At 46.8% G+C, this 19,576-nt stretch overlaps 1 protein-coding gene and 2 gene segments (V, D, J or C); all 3 read right to left on the reverse strand.

Annotated features, from left to right (window-relative positions):
• Positions 1–19,576, reverse strand: part of LOC103346896 (immunoglobulin heavy variable 3-23-like) — a 504,788-nt gene that overhangs the window by 266,164 nt on the left and 219,048 nt on the right.
• LOC100353328 (immunoglobulin heavy variable 3-11) overlaps positions 1–19,576 on the reverse strand; it is a 215,931-nt gene that overhangs the window by 125,994 nt on the left and 70,361 nt on the right. The window lies entirely within an intron of this gene.
• On the reverse strand, positions 872–4,868 carry LOC138847320 (immunoglobulin heavy variable 3-23-like). The segment is given in 3 exon segments: positions 872–985; positions 4,292–4,719; positions 4,823–4,868. Coding segments are annotated over 3 exon segments (588 nt in total).

Consider the following 19,576-nt stretch of genomic DNA (forward strand, 5'->3'; position numbering starts at 1 on the left):
ACACCAATGAAATATCAGTTATGGACAAAAAAGTGCCAGTCTGTGAACTCCCACCCCAAAAGTTCACCAGTCTCATACTTTAGCTGGTGTGTGGCACATTGGGTGAAAGCCCTGGCCTGAAGCGCCGGCATCTCAAATGAGCGCTGGTCTAGTCCTGGCTGCTCCTCTTCCCATCCAGCTCTCTCTGCTATGGCCTGGGAAGCAGTAGAAGTCTTTGGGCCCCTGCACTTACGTGGGAGACCCCAAGAAGCTCCTGGCCCTTGCCTTTGGATCGGAACATTTTTGGACATTGTGGCCAACTGGGGAGTGAACCAGCGGATGGAAGACCTCTCTCTGTGTGTCTCTACCTCTCTGTAACTCTGTCACTTAAATAAATAAAGTAAATAAAATACATCTTTTTTAAAAAATGCCAAATCCTTCTGTTGCTTACAGGGAATATGAAGTCTGAGGGATGTGTCCAAGCGATCTGAGGGCACCATGTCTAGACATTTGCAGTCCCATCTCCAACTACAGTGACCTCATTCACAACAGTTAGCTCATGAACATGGAGCACTTTTGCTGGATTCTGTTTTTGACAGAGAGATGTACAGGGGACCAGGTTTCATGCAGGTGCATCTGAGTGTGGTGTTCCACGTGCTGGTGTCTGTCTGTCTGTTCTTCACACTTTCTCTGCTGGGCAATTTGCTTCCCAATGCTGTTGAGCTGTGATAGATACAGAGGCAGCCCCACATGTTCAAAGTGTGTGGTGAGTGTGATGCGCCTCACCTGTGCCTCTCTCACTCCTCATCACAACTATGCCAAGAACAAATATCACATTCCACGGTGCTGTCCACTGCCCCTGTGTCACCCTGCCCTGGCCCACCTCCTCCAGTCACATAGAGGCCTGAGCCCCTTTGGGCTCCTTCACAACAGATTTCATCCAGTCAGCGCTGAGCATCATGTAGGTTTCCAGGGGCAGAAGTCGAAGGCCCTGAGTTTCCAGATCCTGTAGGGCACAGGTGAATGAGGGTTTATTAGTTTTTAACAAAAATATCTGAAAATCTGATAATACTAAAATTGAAACAAATTAGAGTAAGTATATTATATTTTGGAAAATGTGCAGCACATTAATCTTAACTCTGTTATCAAATTTCATGGATATAAGGTAAATAATAAAATGAAAGTTGCATTGTTTAAGATATGCACCTCCCCCAAGGGAGTGCAAGGGTCTTACATGTGACTCTGGCACCCAATACCAGATTCCTGTTCCTGCAGCCCCAGGAACCACAAATGTATGGGAGGGTCTCTCTAAGGTTCGTATTCCCTTCATTGCAGGCAGCAACCCTCATGGTATTTTCCCCTCCCTAAAGCCCCTATCAATGGGATCACTGGGTGGTAAGGTCCCCACATGCATGATGGGAGGCTCTGTGCTTCAAGTATGGAGGGTAAGTTCCACCTAACATACAGCCTTCAGCTGCTCAGTTGGAGAGACCACACATGCACACCAAGCAGTGATGGCTCTGCTCATGGCTCTGCAGGAACAGCATCCTCAGCCTCAATACCCCAGACCCTGCTTCTCTATGTCCACTGAATAGGAAAGTGATTCACCTGCAGGAGGAAACCATCATGACCAATGTCCTGGTGGAATCCTGTAGAAAATGTTAATGAGCAGAGTCCACCCCAGACACTGTGCCAACACTGATCCCCCAAGACACAGAAGTCTGCATCTTCAGGGGATGGGTCCACCCCCAAAGCTGAGGACTGGGGAGGAGAACCATGGCAAGTGGGGAAGTGACATTGGGGACAGGGTCCAGCAGCAGGAGGGAGAGGACCTGGTGGAGGGGTGGGATCTTCCTCTGCAGGAGGGTAAGGACAGGTGGAAGGGCCACACAGCTGGGGCCCCACTACCTGCAGGAGAACACTGAGTCAGGAGGTCTGATCAGGTGTCCTTGTCCCTGGCAAACCCCACACTGACCATCACTGAGTAAAACTAGCACAGGTGCCTGGGAGACGTGGAATGATATTGTCTCTTGGGAGTGCATCCAGTGAAAACTCCCACCATGAGTAGATACAACGTCAGGGCCTCATGGAGGAAGCTGAGGTCTCCAGTGCCCTGAACAGGACCACACGGAATGCTGGGAGGAGCCTGTGAGGGTGGATGTGGTTTGTCCTCACAGCATCAGTGCTGAGCATGGCCCCAACGTAACAGCACTGGCAGGGGGTGCACTGTCTGGATGTTTACATGGAAAGCATGGAATAACCAGGATCTGACATCAGATGCAAAGTCCATTGTACAACTACTAGAAGGAAATATAGGGCAGAATCTCCGTGATAGTGGTCTGTCCATGATTTCCCTTTTAGATCTCCAGAGTTCAGGCAACGTAAGAAAACCTTTTCAGATGATGCTGCATAAACTACAGAGCTTCTCTACTGCAAGTGGACCGATGAGAAGTGAGCAGCCTACACACACATGGAAGTAACTATTTTCATACAGAACGTATGATCAGTAGCCTGTATCCCAAAGGAACAAAAGGACTCTCTGTATGTGCTGTGTTTAAAACTGGCCCTGAGTCTTCTAAAGTCTCAAAATACCTGTTTTACTGGCTTCATCCTGAACAACAGGTTCTGAGTCATCAGGCCTACAATGCATGTGGAAGGAAACCTCCCTCCTCTGCCTGTGGCAGAGTGTGTCCTCAAAGGTGTGTGTGTTTTGGAGTGATTCCAGGGTGACCGTGGGAGAAGTAGGGGAGCTCTGCGAGTGAGGCCTAGTGGGATTTGTTCATTTCTGGGGAATCTGCTATGGAGGAGATCACAGTAGATCTCTTGGGTCCTCAGGTTCTGCATAGAGCACAGTGCTGCTAGAGTGAGCCCTGGTCTCGTCTGACGTCCTGTGTGGGGATGGGGTCCCTCCCATCCCTGTTACCAATATTAGGATGCCTGAACACTGTAGGATGTTCACAATATTAGGATGCCTGATGGCACAACATTCTCACTGTCTGATCCTGGACGTAAGCCTCTACAGCTGTGAGCTCCACACACCTCCCCTCTGGGGTACTACATTATGGAACCAACATGGGAAAAAAAACCAGGTGCATAGCGACATACTAGCCACTCATCTGTTCCCACCTGAAACAGAGACTCTTCATTGTCTCCAAATTTAGACAGAACCACTCAGATTTAGTCATTTCTACATCAGCTGAGTGAATTGCTTCAGTTTCTGTAAAAATACTACACGAGAGAACAATTGCATTTTTGCAGGAGACATTTTGTAAACACATGGGGTTGATACAGTTATCCTGGTGAAGAGCAGAAAATTTGTTCATTCCTGATGATGATAAAGTTGAGAGTTGCAAGGACATTTTTGCTTCCACAGAAGGAGGAGCATGGCTGAGAACAGGTGCGGGCAGTCCCTGGAGGAAGGAGTCGGGGTCTCTGGACACACAGTCTCTGGGGCAGGCCCTTCAAGATGCAGCAGGGATGCAGCTCCAGGGTTGGATCATTGGTGGGCTCACAGGGACACAGTCCAGAACCACCTGGACTCTAGTGCAGACTTCACTGGGCTGTCCCACTTGCTGGTCTCCCTGAGATGGAGACAAGGCCAGCAGAGTGTGGGGAACAAGACCTCTCCACACCCAGTGTTTTCCATGAGTCTGACCCCTTGCACTACCAACGGCCACCTCTGCTTGCAAATGAGAGCAGGTCCGGGGATCCCAGGAGACGTGAGTGAGGAAGAGCAAGCAGGAGTTCTAGGAGCCACAGCCTGAGCCACCCCTGAGCTGCAGGTTAATCCCTGACCTGTGGTTTGGACCACGTGGACCTCAACCTGTGAGTTCAGGGTGAAGAAGTGAAAGGGATACGAGGGCACAGCTGTAGAGAATGCACACGGGAGCCCCAGGACCAGGACCACGGGGTCATCTCACCCCTCAGGGCCCAGCTGTGCAGGAGGGGAGGGCATGGATGTGAAACACTGCAGCATTCATAGCCCCTGACCGGCTCTACACTGCCCCTGGGCTCTCAGCAGGGTGCCCGATGACGTCATCAGAGAATACCATGGAGAGCTCTTCTGTGACTCGGGCTGGAAAAGCCTCCCCGGGTGCCCAGAGCTCCCTCAGGTCTCAGATGCTGGGGCCCCAGAGATGTCATTCATTCCTCCAGAAACGACTCCATTTTCTTCATGTGACGTCTTCCCGTGATACCAAAACTTCTGCTCAGTGATCGGTGTTAGGGACAGAATCATCCATGCAGAACTGGAACATAAGAAATAGTTACAGGACCACAAACCCCAATTTCCTCAGGAGGACCAGGGATTCACCTCCCACTGCATCTGGGAATGGGTCTGAGTCTGCTCAGTGCGTCTTGTGCGCCCCCTGGTGGAGCCGCGCGCCCCTGCAGGGTGGTTTGTGTCTGGGCTCAGCCTGAGGGTCCTCACTGTGTCTCTTGCACAGTAATAGAGGGACGTGTCCGCGGCTGTCAGACTGCTCATTTGCAGATCCAGCGGGCTCTTGACGTTGTTTCTGGAGACGGTGAATCGGCCATTTACCCTGCTCGCATACCATGTGCTACCACCATTAGGATTAATTTCTCCATTCCACTCCAGCCCCATCCCTGGAGCCTTGCGAACCCAGCACATTGCATAGCTACTGAGGTCGAACCCAGAGGCTTTGCAGGAGAGTTTCAGGGATCCCCCATCCTGGACCAGGCCTCCCCGGGACTGCACCAGCTGCTCCTGACACTGGACACCTGCGAACACAGACGACATGGTCAGGAAGCTGTCACTCACCCTCTCTGTGTCTCTCACTCATGTCCTCTCCCAGACTCAGTGCCCCGCGTTCCCCATCATTACCTTTGAGCACAGCGACCAGGAGAAGCCAGCGCAGCCCAGTCTCCATGGTGAGCGTCTGTTGAGTGCGATCACTGAGTGGACACCTGGGAGTCCTGGGACTGGAGCTCCTGTGCCAGAGCTGCAGGGTGAGGGCTGGGCTGGTTTCACGGGCAGAGGGAGGCTCTATTTGCATGTGCTGCTGCTATTTAACCAGTCATGGGGTCAGATGCCTCACATAGGACAGGGCATAGGGCAGGAGTGGGTGTCCTGGGAGAATAGTATGATATCTATATTTGGATTCAGATCAAGTGAAATTTTACATTAACTGTGGAAGGTAATTACCTTCCTTCATTTTAATATGTGTGTACATTTAATATCCAGTGTTAGCAATATCATGTCATTCATTTTTCAAATAACCATTAGATCATTATTAACTATTTGAATGACATTGGAACAGTGACAGAGAGAGAAGGTGGGAGAGAAACCGAAATGTATAGATGGACAGAAAGATGACAATGGTAAATTTCTGCCTTTGTGTTGACAGCCCCAAATATCCCAAGTGCCTACAACATCTAGGACTTAGCCTTTCTAAAACCTGGAGCCCAAAACTGTGTCTGTGTTTCCCAGGTCCGTGGTAGGGGCTCATTTGCTCTTAGCGTCATCTAAAGTTTCCCATGATGCATTATCAGAAAAAAAGTGTGGGAAGCCGTGTGGCTGGGCTCAGCAGTTCTCTCATGGGAATATGGGTGACCCTAGTGGGAACTTAGCCAATTTTGTCCTGATGCCTGCCACCCATATTTAAACAGATGAAGGACTGCAAGTGGATTTTTTAAGGTTAACTATGTTTTGTTCCCTTATTCATTCATTGCCTTAGTTTAAAACTGTTCCTGAACACAGAACACTGTACATGGTAGTGGGGTGTAGTGTGCTATTGGAATCTGTGTGTTGTAGAAATGGTCACAGATCAACTTGAAAGGAGCCAAGAGCCGCCATAAAAAATGGCCTTAATAAAACAGTCCTGGGAAATGGGGAGTAAACTAAGTTCACAGAGAAAGCAGATAGCTACTACCCAGAGATAAGGGCTACTACCCAGAGATAAGGGCAACAGAACATCCTGGTATGCACCTAAGCCCCCTCCCCTGTGCTTGTTCAAGCTTAACAAAGAAACCGTGAGGCACGTAGGGCACATAGCCCCCCCCCGTTTCTCCTCCTCCTCGACGACCTCCTCCCCTTGTAGTTACCCAATAAACTTATGCCACCCTATGGTATGTTAATTTTGTGGTTTTGCCCCTTAAAAGCTGTGTGAGATAGCTTCTCGGGGCTCCTCTCTCTTGCTCGCTGCTTGCAGCAGTAGAGGGTCCATTTGCGCAAATGAAATAAAATTACCTCCTGTTCTATTGCATCGTCTGGTCTGGAGTCTGTGTTTCTGGGATCGTCACAAGAGGACACCACTTTTGGGGTCCTACATTTGGGGGCACGTCCGGGATTTGGGGGACCCCAGACTCCCACACTCCATCGGCGTGACGGAGGTAAGTTTGCTTACTTGTGTATTATTGTAATTGTGGTTTGTACTGTTTGTCTTTGTCTGCCAGGGCGATTTGGGATCCGTCCTGGGGCGCCTGTACAGGCTCAGTATTGACTGGACCAGTGGGGGAGACAGACGTGTCCTGAGACCCCTGGTTCAACCCTGGTTCCAGTGGTGGTCTGGGAAGGAGGGAAAGAGGGAATTTCCCTTCTTCCAGGGGAGAGCCTGGCCAGACGGCCGCTCCCTTCTGATAGTTTTTGTTTTGTCTTGGTCTGTTGCTGCGTGGCTTGTGATTTGTGTTCTGTGTGTCGCTGTTTTTGCTGTCCTTTATTTCTTACTGTCTCCCCCATCTGTTTTTATTGTTGTGTTTGATTGCTAGATGTATACTTGTATGAAAAATGTGTATTGTATTCTTATAATGTGTTAATTATGTCTACCTCTCAATGCAACTCTAGGGCCAAATGTAAGGACAAATTTTTGGGATGGAGAGGCTTGTACCTAGATTTGGCTCTGGTAACCAAGAAACTTTGCTGCCGAATGACCTTCTCCTGCTCCTTGGGAGCCTGGCCAGTTCCCAGGGAGGAGGATAAAGGAATGTTTTCTGATAAACAGGTGGGCATGCTTCATGTCTCGGCTCTCTGGCCAAGACCCGAGATGAGACGCACTGCTTGCCTAAAATCTTGGCAATGAGCCACCCTTGTCCTTGGGGGCTTTAAGGGGGAGCTGGAGCAAGCCTCTGCTGCTGCTGTTTTGTTTCGGGGGGAACACGCAGTCAAGCTGAATGTTAAATGTGCCCGTGATGATTACTAATAATGTTTAATTCTCAGTATGGATCCTTCTCCGGAGCTGTGTGAAGATTGCCTAGTGATGCCCACAGTACTGTAAATTCTACAAAACATAAGTACAACGTGGACATGATCAATTGGCTACTGTGATTGAGGTGTTCTGTGACAGTCCCTTTAATGAAAAATTAACAAAATGGATTAATAACAGGACATTCAGGACCTGACGCTCTGCTTGGTATGTCATTACAAAAATCAACAAGGAGGGCTATGCCTGATAAATGAGGGTGCTATAAATGTGGGCAGCAGGGACATGTACAAAAATTGTCCAAAACTCAAAAATCAAAATAAGGCTCCTCCTGGGATTTTCCCCCGGTGCTAAAGGGGAAGGCATTGGGCCAATAAATGTCACTCCAAAACTGATAAAGAAGGTAATTCATTAAAAAACAGAGTTCAGGAAACTGGAAGCAGGGCCAGCCTCAGACCCTCCCTACAGGGATCAGTGGACCATCTTGCTATAGTATCATTAAAGCCATGGAGCCATGTTTATTGCAACATTCTGTTAATCTATGCTCCTTTACCATCTTTCCTGTAAATAATTTTAGTGTGCACTACAAGGCTTGCAGCGTATTTCTTGCAGATTAAAAGTAACTAAGTCTGTGCACAGCAGACAGCTAAAAAGTAATTTACTGTCACAAATTGGCGTAGTTGGCAGGATCTGCAAGTATGCAAAGCAATGCCTTTCTTTAAAAGAAAAACTGAAGTTGCATGTGTAACCTGTGATGTTCCTGGCTGGAAAGACCTTCAGTTCGCCTCTTTGGTGAAGGAATGGGCTCTCTGCTCAGAATCGAGTGAGAATTGGGATGGCAAGTTACAGAGTGCACAGCCTCCACAAGTTATTGAGGTTTTGCTATCAGTGCCGGTGGAAAAGGGGGATGAACTATAGGCTTTGGGGAGGTGAAAATGGATTTTGTTATCTGCATACTGATGCATGTGTAAGCAATTAAAAAAATAAGTACAGGATAAATGTAAATTGGGAAAAAGAAAATGCTGCCCTTTGGAGTCAAACTGCTAGATAGTGGTAGAAAAAATTATATCAAGCTCCTGTACTGCTGCCAGGGCCAACTAAGGTTATTCAGTGTAAACAATACAGAATTCCAGGTGGATATGAGGAAATATCTAAAACAGTAAAAAATTATCTTAGTGCTGGAGTGATGATTCCCATAATCACTAAAAGGAATTATCTAATTTGGCATGTTAAGAAATCAGATGAAACCTGAAAAATGACTGTGGATTACAGGGAATTAAACAAAGTTACTCTCCCATTGACTGCTACAGTCCCAGATACCATCATTTTGATGTAAAAGGTCACAAACATAAAAGCGTGTTCTTGATAAGGAAAGTTAAAAGAAAGAGATACTTTTAAATAAAAAAAGGGATATGATTTGTAAAAATGGTTTATCTTAATGGCTGGTTTATACTGGAATAAAAAAGGGGGGGGGAGAAGAGAAAGGTTTGAGCAAGTTACAGAAGGTGTGAGAAAGTCGCAAAATGTTATGGGAAGAAGAAATCTTTGGTTATTTTCTTTGACATAAAATCAAAATCTGATCCTCTGTTAAAGCAATGAGTTAAAGTAATCTATTATGTTCTCTTGATGTCTCTGTTAAATTCTAACTGCTTAAAAACAGCTGTAAAAAGAGCAATGGTAAAATGGAGGGATCCTATCACCAATCAATGGAATGGACCTGATCCAGTACTGGTATGGGACAAGGGCTCCTAAGGGCTGGGTTTTTCCATGTAACCAACATGCCTTTCTGCAATTGCTTCCTGGGCCGTGTGGCCCTGATGCTAACATCTGTATTTACAGCAGCGGATAGAGCACGTCAGTGGTGTGCTTTACCTAAAGACTACAATAACAATCATCCTAATAGGAGAGGACACTGCCCTTGCCATGGCTGCATCAGTAGTAAGTGTTCCTGGACTGGCTTTTGGAAATAATCGTGGACTATGAAGGCTTACATGTTTGGTGACCAAAGCAATCAATCTTACTGCTACTGTGCTATCCAATATAGCCAAAGAATTGGATCAAGTTCACTCAGGAGTGCTTTTTAAGCCATGCAGCTAACAATTACTTGCTGTTAAAAAGATCATTTAAGTTGTAAACCTGTACCTGGGGGATATTGCTTTAACATTACTAACAATGTGCCATATATAGAGTCTGTTATTGATAAACTTAAGAGTAAAATGCAACATATGTTTATTACTAACCCACTATTCATTTGAAGGGTTTCAATGGATTCATTGGTTATTAATGTTGGCTGGACTGCTACTGCTTTTCCCACTTTGTATGGGATGTCTTCCGTGTGTTCTGCATTTTATGCTGACTTCCCTATAGTATGAATGGACTGAGATTCATCATTTAAAACTTCGTACCAAGCCTCCTTTGTAATCAAAATAATTGATATTTGGCTGTATGTTTCATCTCTCACCTAATGTTAGGCTGGAATGGTACTCAAAGACGGGTAAGATGCTCAGCATCCTGTACCAACCTAAGACAGGGCTCTAGGCCAAGCTGCCAGAGTTACCAATGACGGGTAAGGACAGAGATGACTGAGGGCAACCTAAGACAGAGGCCATTCTCAATTTAATAAAAAAAAAAAGAGGGGGAAATGTGGGGACCCATGGCTGGCCATGGGCCCACATGCTAAGGCCTGGCTTGCTGATCATTGGCATTAGTCCTCACGCAACAGTATCAAGCCCTGGCCACCAGTGACCGTATTGAAACCCCTCATTAATGGCACACAATTTTAGGATTAAAATTAGTTCAAAGAGAAAATGGGGGAATGAAAGGAGCCAAGAGCCGCCATAAAAAATGGCCTTAATAAAACAGTCCTGGGAAATGGGGAGTAAACTAAGTTCACAGAGAAAGCAGATAGCTACTACCCAGAGATAAGGGCTACTACCCAGAGATAAGGGCGACAGAACATCCTGGTATGCACCTAAGCCCCCTCCCCTGTGCTTGTTCAAGCTTAACAAAGAAACCATGAGGCACGTAGGGCACGTAGCCCCCCCCCTTTCTCCTCCTCCTCGATGACCTCCTCCCCTTGTAGTTACCCAATAAACTTACGCCACCCTATGGTATGTTAATTTTGTGGTTTTGCCCCTTAAAAGCTGTGTGAGATAGCTTCTCGGGGCTCCTCTCTCTTGCTCGCTGCTTGCAGCAGTAGAGGGCCCATTTGCGCAAATGAAATAAAATTACTTCCTGTTCTATTGCATCGTCTGGTCTGGAGTCTGTGTTTCTGGGGTCGTCACAAGAGGACACCGCTTTTGGGGTCCTACAAACTCAGTGTCATGCACATTTCCACCTCCTTTCCATCACTCTGTGTTGGGAGGCATGGAGGCCTCAGTTCTAGTTATTCGTGGAACCTATCATGGGTTGTAGTGAACTGAGTCAGCCCACTGTGGTGTCTACATAATTATTCCTCCCTTTGAGTGGTGCCTTGTGTCCTGGTAGCAGTCGTCCTCTTTTCCCCCCTCTTCCCTGTGTCTAGTAATCATAACTCTGAGTTCAGGTCAAGCACTGGGTATGAAGTCACTGTGTCACAATTCACCCGCAGTGCTGGCTTCAGGTTGCAGCTTTGTTCCCAATAGTTCAGTCTACAATAAAGCAAGTGTGCATAGAACAGTGACTGGATTCTTTCACATTTGGATATGGAATATTATTCAGTATTAAGAAAGGGGTTTTTCTGTCATTACGAAATCATTGGTCAGCCTGGAGCATAATATGCTAACAGAAATAATCCCGGTACATGTGGACACATAGTATGTGACATTAGTTATATATGCAGTCCACAAGCTTGAACTCACAGAGGGAGGAAGCGCAATGGTGATCACTGTCTACCATGACCCAAGTGTTTGTTGCCTTCCAACCTTGTGGGAAACTGGAGGAAGTTCCAGGCTCCTGGCTTCAGGCTCAGCCATCCCAGCCTTTGCAGCCATTCAGGAAAAAAAAACAGTGGTGGAAGATTCTCTCTTCAGCTCCTTTTGTGTTCCTCTCTCTCTATTACACAGTCTTTCAAATAAAATAAATAGACATTTAAAATAAATTGAAGATTAATTATACATATGATTAGGAACCTATTTCCAAATGTTGAATGAACTCAAGCCACTGAATCCCAAGGGAAGAAACCAATTGTTTAAGTGCAGTGACTGACAAGGTGGTGACAGGATCAGCACTGGAGTTAGCATGTGGGATTCCTGCTCCTGCATCAAGATGCTGAGTGTTGTGTCCTAGTTTGGGTCCAATTTCAGATTCCTGTCAATGTGCACTCTGGGAGGCAGTATGAGAAGTCTGAGTTTATCCCATGTGTGAGACCTGGACTGAGTTCCATGCACCTGGCTATGGTCTGACCCAACTCAGCTTTTATGGGCATCTGGGAAGTTATCAGGATTCAGTAGATTGCTGTCTGTCAGTCTCTGTCTCTGTCTTTTTGGACAAATACCCAAATACAAATTTGACATGATGTAAAATTATATCTGTAATTTTTTAAAGGAAATATATAAAGGCAACCATGTAAAAATGCTTTAAATATGGAATCTTCATTCGTGTTTATGTTGGAGAAACAATGAGACATCCCATCCCTCCTGTTAGACTGAGTATTTTCAGACATACCAGATCTGACAAATCTTGTGCAGGAAGAGAGAGATGATAACCTGGTACAAGGCTGGAGTCAAGTAAGTTAGTAAAGCCTTCATGGAAAACATCAGAGTCTGGGAAACAGAATTATCACAGGATCCTCAAACACCATTCCTGGGTAGAAGGAATATGAAATCCCAGGGAGGTGTCCACAAGATGCGCAGTCACTATGGGAATGAAATCTGCAGTCCCATGTTCAGTTAAGGCAGAATCATTTGCATAGCCGGCGCCGCGGCTCACTAGGCTAATCCTCCGCCTTGCACCGCCGGCACACCGGGTTCTAGTCCCGGTCGGGGCACCGGATTCTGTCCCGGTTGCCCCCTTCCAAGCCAGCCCTCTGCTGTGGTCAGGGAGTGCAGTGGAGGATGGCCCAAGTACTTGGGCCCTGCATCCCATGGGAGACCAGGATAAGCACCTGGCTCCTGCCATCGGATGAGCGTGGTGCGCCGGCTGCAGTGCGCTGGCTGCGGCGGCCATTGGAGGGTGAACCAACCGCAAAGGAAGACCTTTCTCTCTCTCTCTCTCTCACTGTCCACTCTGCCTGTCAAAAAAAAGAGTTCACACATATAAACCAGTGAAATTTACAGTGAAGAAGGAATGGATAAAGGGACAAGTGGACAAAGTTATATTTTAACAGGACATTTTTTGGCAGTAAACAGGAGGAAAATCTGATATCTTGGAAACTTGTAAGATCCTGGAGAATAATGTCCAAGGATAATGTGTCAGAGTAAGTACACTCTAACTAGCTAGCTAGCTAACTAACTAACTAACTGCTAACCATCCAGGCCAAGAAGATAATAATAGGTGATGCTAGCTACGTGGGATAAAAAGGATGAACTCACAGAGGCAGGAAGCACAATGGTAAAGACCAAAGTCTGAACATGGTAGAAACAGAGATGATGCTGGAGCATGGACAGATGTTTAGTCCGACAGGATCCACATGTTGTGTGGTCTACTGTACAGCATGGTAACAGCAGTTAAGAGAATACTGTGTCTACCGAATTCCAAAACAGGAGACAACTGACACTCTATCATGAAAATAATGTCCATTTAGTGATAAACATGTCACTAAATCTGAGAACTTTATTTCTCACAATATACCTTCATTTTGTCAGCACATATCATGGTACCTCATATCTCTATGTTCAGGTATTATTTACCAAACAGATAGATTCAGATCTCTGAATACTGGTGTTGTGTTAGCCATGTTAGCCAATGTTTTTGGAGATGATAAATAAAGGCAGTGTACTCAAGGCTTGGCAGCTGGAACCCAGGAACATGGAACTGCATCAGTGTTCCCACCTTGGTGATGGGGCCTCATAACAGATCCATCATCTACTGTCTTCCAGGGTGCATTGCAAGTACAAGTGTGGGAAAGCATGCAAATGGGCTGCATCTAGCACTCTATATGCAGCTTGGGTGTTTCCCTATATAATACTGAGGAAAGATTCCAAATGCATTGATGATGCCAGTGAGCATGACATGGAGAGAAGAGCAGGGACTCTGGACAAATGGTCTCTGGGACTGGCTCTTCCTGCAGCTGTGATCCAGCCACAGGACACTGGTCATCATGCTGGAGCCACAGACACAGCTCCCCGTGATGTGGACTCCAGCCCCAGAGTGCACAGCCACTGTGTGTCCCACTTTCTGCTCTCCCTGAATCACAGCAGGTGCAGGGGGTCCCAAGACACTGGAGCAGAACCAGATCAGCTGGAAGTGCACACCCAACACTTTCCATTCAGTGATGACCTTGACTGCTGATGTCCAGTGCATTTCCCTCCTGAGTTCATGCAGGGAGCCCCCCAGGAGGGTACCAGGACCTAGAGAATGAGGAAGTCCCTGTGGGCTCCCCAGGTGCCAGCAGAAGCCCAGCCTGAGACACAGCTGAGCAGCAAATACATTCCTGAGTGCTGTGACATTCACACAGGAACAATTAAATGTTTTAGGAATAAAAAGAAAATGGCGATGTGGGCACAATCTGTAGAAATATGCATCACCCACAGATTAAAAAAAATGTAGGTTCAGTTCAGTACACATGCTCATTTTAATGGGAGGAGACGGATGACTTAGGTAGTTGAGGTTTACCAGAACAGAAACTCTAGCTCTACTGTCCCTGGTTCTAAAGGGAAAACTAAAATTGTCCTAAAATCGGCACTGCCCTAGGGCGCTGTCCTGAGTCAGGTTGGAAAAGAATCACCAGGGTCCTCAGATTCCCAGGATCTCTGATCCTGGTGACTGCTGTCCTTGTTTATGAACTGAATTTGTTCATTAACGACTCCTTCCTTTCACATCAAACTTTATCACCGTCACTGAAGTCATCGGCAGGGTCAGAACAACAAGAGTAGAATTAATTCCTCAAAACGGCTACGGGAGAGGAAACCCCAATTCCCTGACAGGAAACCAGGGCTTCATCTCTTCCTGCACCTGCTCAAGACCAGAATGTGCTCTCGGTACGTCTTGTGCGCCCCCTGGTGGAGCCGCGCGCCCCTGCACGGAGGTTTGTGTCTGGGTTCAGCCCTAGGGCCCCTCACTGTGTCTCTCGCACAGTAATACATGGCCGTGTTCGCGGCTGTCAGACTGTTCAGTTGTAGGCAACCTGTGCTCTGGTCGATGTCTCTGGAGAGAGTGAATCGGCCATTCACCCAGCTCGCATAGTAAGTGCTACCACTACTACCAGCATAAATGCATCTGATCCACTTCAGCCCCTTCCCTGGAGCCTGGCAGACCCAGCATATCCAGTAGCTGCTACTGAGGGAGAATCCAGAGGCTTTGCAGCAGAGTTCCAGGGATCCCCCAGGCTTGACCAGGCCTCCTCCGGCTCCTCCTCCGGACTGCTCCAGCTGCTGACACTGGACACCTGCAAACACAGACGTCCTGGTCAGGACACTGTCACGCACACTCTCTGTGTCTCTCACTCACGTCCTCTCCCAGACTCAGTGCCCCGCGTTCTTCATCATTACCTTTGAGCACAGCGACCAGGAGAAGCCAGCGCAGCCCAGTCTCCATGGTGAGCGTCTGTGTTGAGTGCGCTCACTGAGTGGACACCTGGGAGTCCTGGGGCTGGAGCTCCTGTGCCAGATCTGCAGGGTGAGAGCTGGGCTGGTTTCATGGGCAGAGGGAGGCCCTATTTGCATGTCTGCTCCTATATAGCCAGCCCTGGAGTAGACATCTCAGACAGGACAGGGCCCAGGGCAGATGTACATGTCCTGGGGTTTGTAGGCTATGATAGGATTTGGTTCATATGAATTTTTATGTTTTATTGCTTTTTTATAACAGTTGAAGGCAATGACCTTGTTTCCTTTTAATATGTGTATACCCTTAATATCCAGTGTAAGCAATATCATGTCCTTCGTTTTTTAAATAACAATTGTTTCATATCATCTATTGACCTCTCTATCATCTATATGAAAGACATTGGAATAGTGATAGAGAGAAGGGGTGACAGAAACACAAGTGTAGTGATGGACAGCAAAGATGAAAATGGGAGATTTCTGTCTTTGGATTGACAGCCCAAACTCCCCAAATGCCTACAACATCTAGGAGTCAGCCTTTCTAAAACCTGGAGCCCAGAACTGCGTCTGTGTTTCCTTTGTCGGTTGTAGAGGCTCTATCACTATAGCGTCATCTGTAGTTTACCACGATGTGTTACCAGGAAAAAGTGTGGGAAGCCGTGTGGCTGGGCTCAAGCAGCACTCTGATGGGAACACAGGTGTCCCTAGTGGGGACTTTGCCAATTTTGTCCTAATGCCTGCCGCCCATATTTACACAGATGAAAGACTGCAAGTGGATTCATTTAAGGATACTATGTCTTGTTTCCTTATTCATCCATTACCTTATTTTAAAACTGTTCATTAACTCAGAACACTGTGCATGTTAGTGGGGTGTAGTGTGCTATTGGAATCTGTGTGTTGCAGAAATGGGCACAGATCAACTCACTGTCATTCACATTTCTACCTCCATTCCATCACTTTGTGTTGGGAGACCGGGTGTCCTCAGTACTGCTTATTTGTGGAACATGTCGTGGGTTGTAGTGAACTGAGTCAGCCCACTGTGGTGGGGGCAGAATTATTCCTTGCTTTGAGTGATGCTTTGTGTCCTGGAAGCAGCCGTCTGCTGTTCCCTCTCTTCCCTGTGTCTGGTAATCATGACTCTGAGTTCAGCTCAAGCACTGGGTATGAGTCACTGTGTCACAATTCACCCACAGTCCTGGGTTCAGGTAATGCAGCTGTGTTCACAATAGTTCAGTCTACAGTAAAGCGAAATGTGCATAAAACGGTGAATGCAGTCTGTTACATTTGACATGGAATATTATTCAGTGTTAAGAAGGAGATTGTTTTGTCATTAGGAAATCTTGGGTCAGCCTTGAGCATAATATGCTAACAAAAATAATGCAGGTACACGTGGACACATAGTATGTGACATTAGTTATATATGCAGTCCACAAGCTTGAACTCACAGAGGTAGGGAGTGCAATGGGATCACTGTCTACCATGACCCAAGTGTTTGTCCCCTTCCAGCCCTGTGGGAAACTCGGGGAAGTTCCAGGCTCCTGGCTTCAGGCTCAGCCATCCCCAGCCTTTGCAGCCATTCAGGAAGGAAACCTGTGGAAGGAAGCTTCTCTCTCCATCTGTTGGTCTCTTCCTCTCTTGCTATAACACTGCCTTTCAAACTAAATAAATAGATATTAAAATAAATGGAAAGTTAATTTTATATGTCATTAGGAGCCTATGTGCATATGTTGAATAAACACAGAAAACTGAATCCCAAGGGAAGACATCAATTGTTTAAGTGCAGTTACTGCCAAGGTGGTGACAGGAGCAGCACTGGAGTTAGCAATGGGATTGCTGCTCCCGCATCAGGATGCTGAGTGCTGTGTCCTAGTTTTGTTCCAGTTTCAGATTCCTGCCTAAGCCCACTCTGGGAGGCCGTAGGTGAACTTCCAAGAACTCCCACGTTGGAGACCTGGAATGAATTCTAAGTACCTGGCTGTCACCTGTTCCAGCTGAAGCGTTTGTAGCCACCTGGGAAGTGACCAGGAGTTAGATGATCACTGTCAGTCTCAGTCTTTGTGGTTTTAGATAAAAACGTACATACAAATTTTAAAACAAAATCTATGAATTTTTAAATGTATATTACATCTATAAAATTTAAGAAATGATGTAAAAGCAAACATGTAAAATGCCATAAATCTCAGATCATCATGTATGCACATTTTAGAAGCACAATGAGATGTCCCATCCTTCATGTTAGAATGAGTATTACCAGACAAGCCAGAGCTGACAATTCTTGTGAAGGAAGAGACATGACCACTCTGGTTGTACAAGGCTGGAGTCGGGCAAATTAGTAAATCCATTATGGAAAGTCATCAAAAACTGAGACATACAGTTATCACAGGATCTTCAAACAGCATTTTGGGTAGCAGGAATGTGAAATCCCAGGGAGATGTGCATAGGATTCACAGTCGCTATGGCAAACACATCTGCAGTTCCATGTGCAATTAAAGCAGTGTCGTTCACGAGTGTTCACACATATAATCCAGTGAAATTTTCATGGAAGAAGGAATCAATAATGAAAGAAAAGGGCATGGAACAGAGGTGACATTGGAGCAAGGTCAGAGTTTCAGTCCCACAGGATCCACACACTGAGGATCTACTGTACAGCATGGTGACAGCAGTGAAGTGAATATTGGGTCTACTGAATTCCAAAACAGGAGACAACTGGCCGGCGCCGCAGCTCACTAAGCTAATCCTCCACATGCAGCGCCAGCACCCTGGGTTCTAGTCCCGGTCGGTGACAGCACTTAAGCAAATATTGTGTCTACAGAATTCCAAAACAGAAGACAACTGACAATCTACCATGGGAACATGTGCATTTTGTGATCAGCATTTCAATAGGAGTGTCTTCATAATTCCACTCAATTTGATACATTCGTTTTACAACAATATCATTGTACCTCATATGTCTATATTCAATTATTATTTATCAAACATTTATGATAATGAAATGGCAAAAATGGCACAACATGAAGACTCAATACTCTGAGTACTGTTGTTGTGTTTGCCAATGTTTTATGGAGATGATAAACAAAGGCAGTGCACTCAAGGCTTGGCAGCTGGAACCCAGGAACATGGAACTGCATCAGTGTTCCCACCTTGGTGATGGGGCCTCATAACAGATCCATCATCTGCTGTCTTCCACGGTGCACTGTCAGTTACAAGTGTGGTTAAGAATGTAAATGTGGGCCAGTGCCATGGCTCACTAGGCTAATCTGGGTTCTAGTCCCGTTTACGGCGCTGGATTCTGTCCCGGTTGCTCCTCTTCCACTCCAGCTCTCTGATGCGGCCTGAGAAGACAGTGGAGGATGGCCCAACTGCTTGGGCCCTGCACCTGCATGGGAGACCAGGAGGAAGCACTTGGTTTCTGCCTTTGGATCGGCGCAGGATGCTGACCGTAGCGGCCATTTTGGTGGAACCAATGGAACAAAGACTTATCTTTGTCTCTCTCTCTCTCTCCCACTGTCTAAATCTGATTGTCAAAAAAAAAAAAGAAAGAATGTAAATATATTCAGTCCAGCACTCTGATATGCAGCCTGGGTGTCTCCCTCTCTAAAACTGATGAAGGATTCCAAATCGATTCATGATTCCAGCCAGCATAGACATGGAGTGAAGAGTAGGGACTCTGGATACATGGTCTCTGAGACTGGCTCTTCCTGCAGCTGTGATCCAGCCTCAGGACACTGGGCATCATGCTGGAGCCACAGACACAGCTCCCCGTGATGTGGACTCCAGCCCCAGAGTGCACAACCACTGTGTGTCCCACTTTCTGCTCTCCCTGAACCACAGCAGGTGCAGGGGGTCCCACAACACGCGACAGAACCAGATCAGCTGGAAGTGCACACTCAACACTTTCCATTCAGTAATGACCTTGACTGCTGATGTCCAGTGCATTTCCCTCCTGAATTCATGCAGGGAGCCCCCCAGGAGGGTTCCACGACCTAGAGAATGAGGAAGTCCCTGTAGGCTTCCCAGGTGCCTGCAGAAGCTCAGCCTGAGACACAGCTGAGCTGCAGTACATTCCTGAGTGCTGTGACATTCACACAAGGACCACAGACTGTGTTAGGATTAAATGGTAAATGGAGATTGTGAATAAAGTCTGTGGAAAGTAGATGTTTATCACCCACAGTGTAAAATGAAACGTTGGTTCAGTTCAGCACACTCGCTTCTTTTGACAGGTGAGAGATATTAAATAGCCGATTTTTAAACCCAAACCCTGGCTCAGCTATCGCTGGATAGAAAGGGAAATGTAAAATTTCCCTAAAGTTGGAAGTGCCCTGAGAGAGTTGTCCTGTCAGACTGGACAACACTCACGATGTCCCCAGATTGTCCCACATCTCTGATCCTGGTGATCTTGGAGACCGCTGAGCCTGGATTCGTTCATATAGGACTTCTCCTGTCACATCAAACTTCTCCACGTCAGAGAATCAGTAGCAGGGTCAGAATCATAAAAGAAGAATTATTCCCTCAAAACTCTTACAGGAGAGGAAACCCCAATTCCCAGACAGGAAACCAGGGCTTCATCCCACTCTGCACCTGTGCAGGACCAGAATCTGGGCTCAGTGAGTCTTGTGCGCCCCCTGGTGGAGACGCGCGCCCCTGCAGGGAGGTTTGTGTCTGGGCTCAGCTGTCTTGCACAGTAATACAGGGTCCTGTCCCAGCTGTCAGACTGTTCATTTGCAGAGACACCGTGCTCTGGGTGTTCTCTCTGGAGATGGA

The sequence above is a fragment of the Oryctolagus cuniculus genome, chromosome 20, assembly GCF_964237555.1.
Source record: "Oryctolagus cuniculus chromosome 20, mOryCun1.1, whole genome shotgun sequence".
Classification (NCBI taxonomy): domain Eukaryota; kingdom Metazoa; phylum Chordata; class Mammalia; order Lagomorpha; family Leporidae; genus Oryctolagus; species Oryctolagus cuniculus.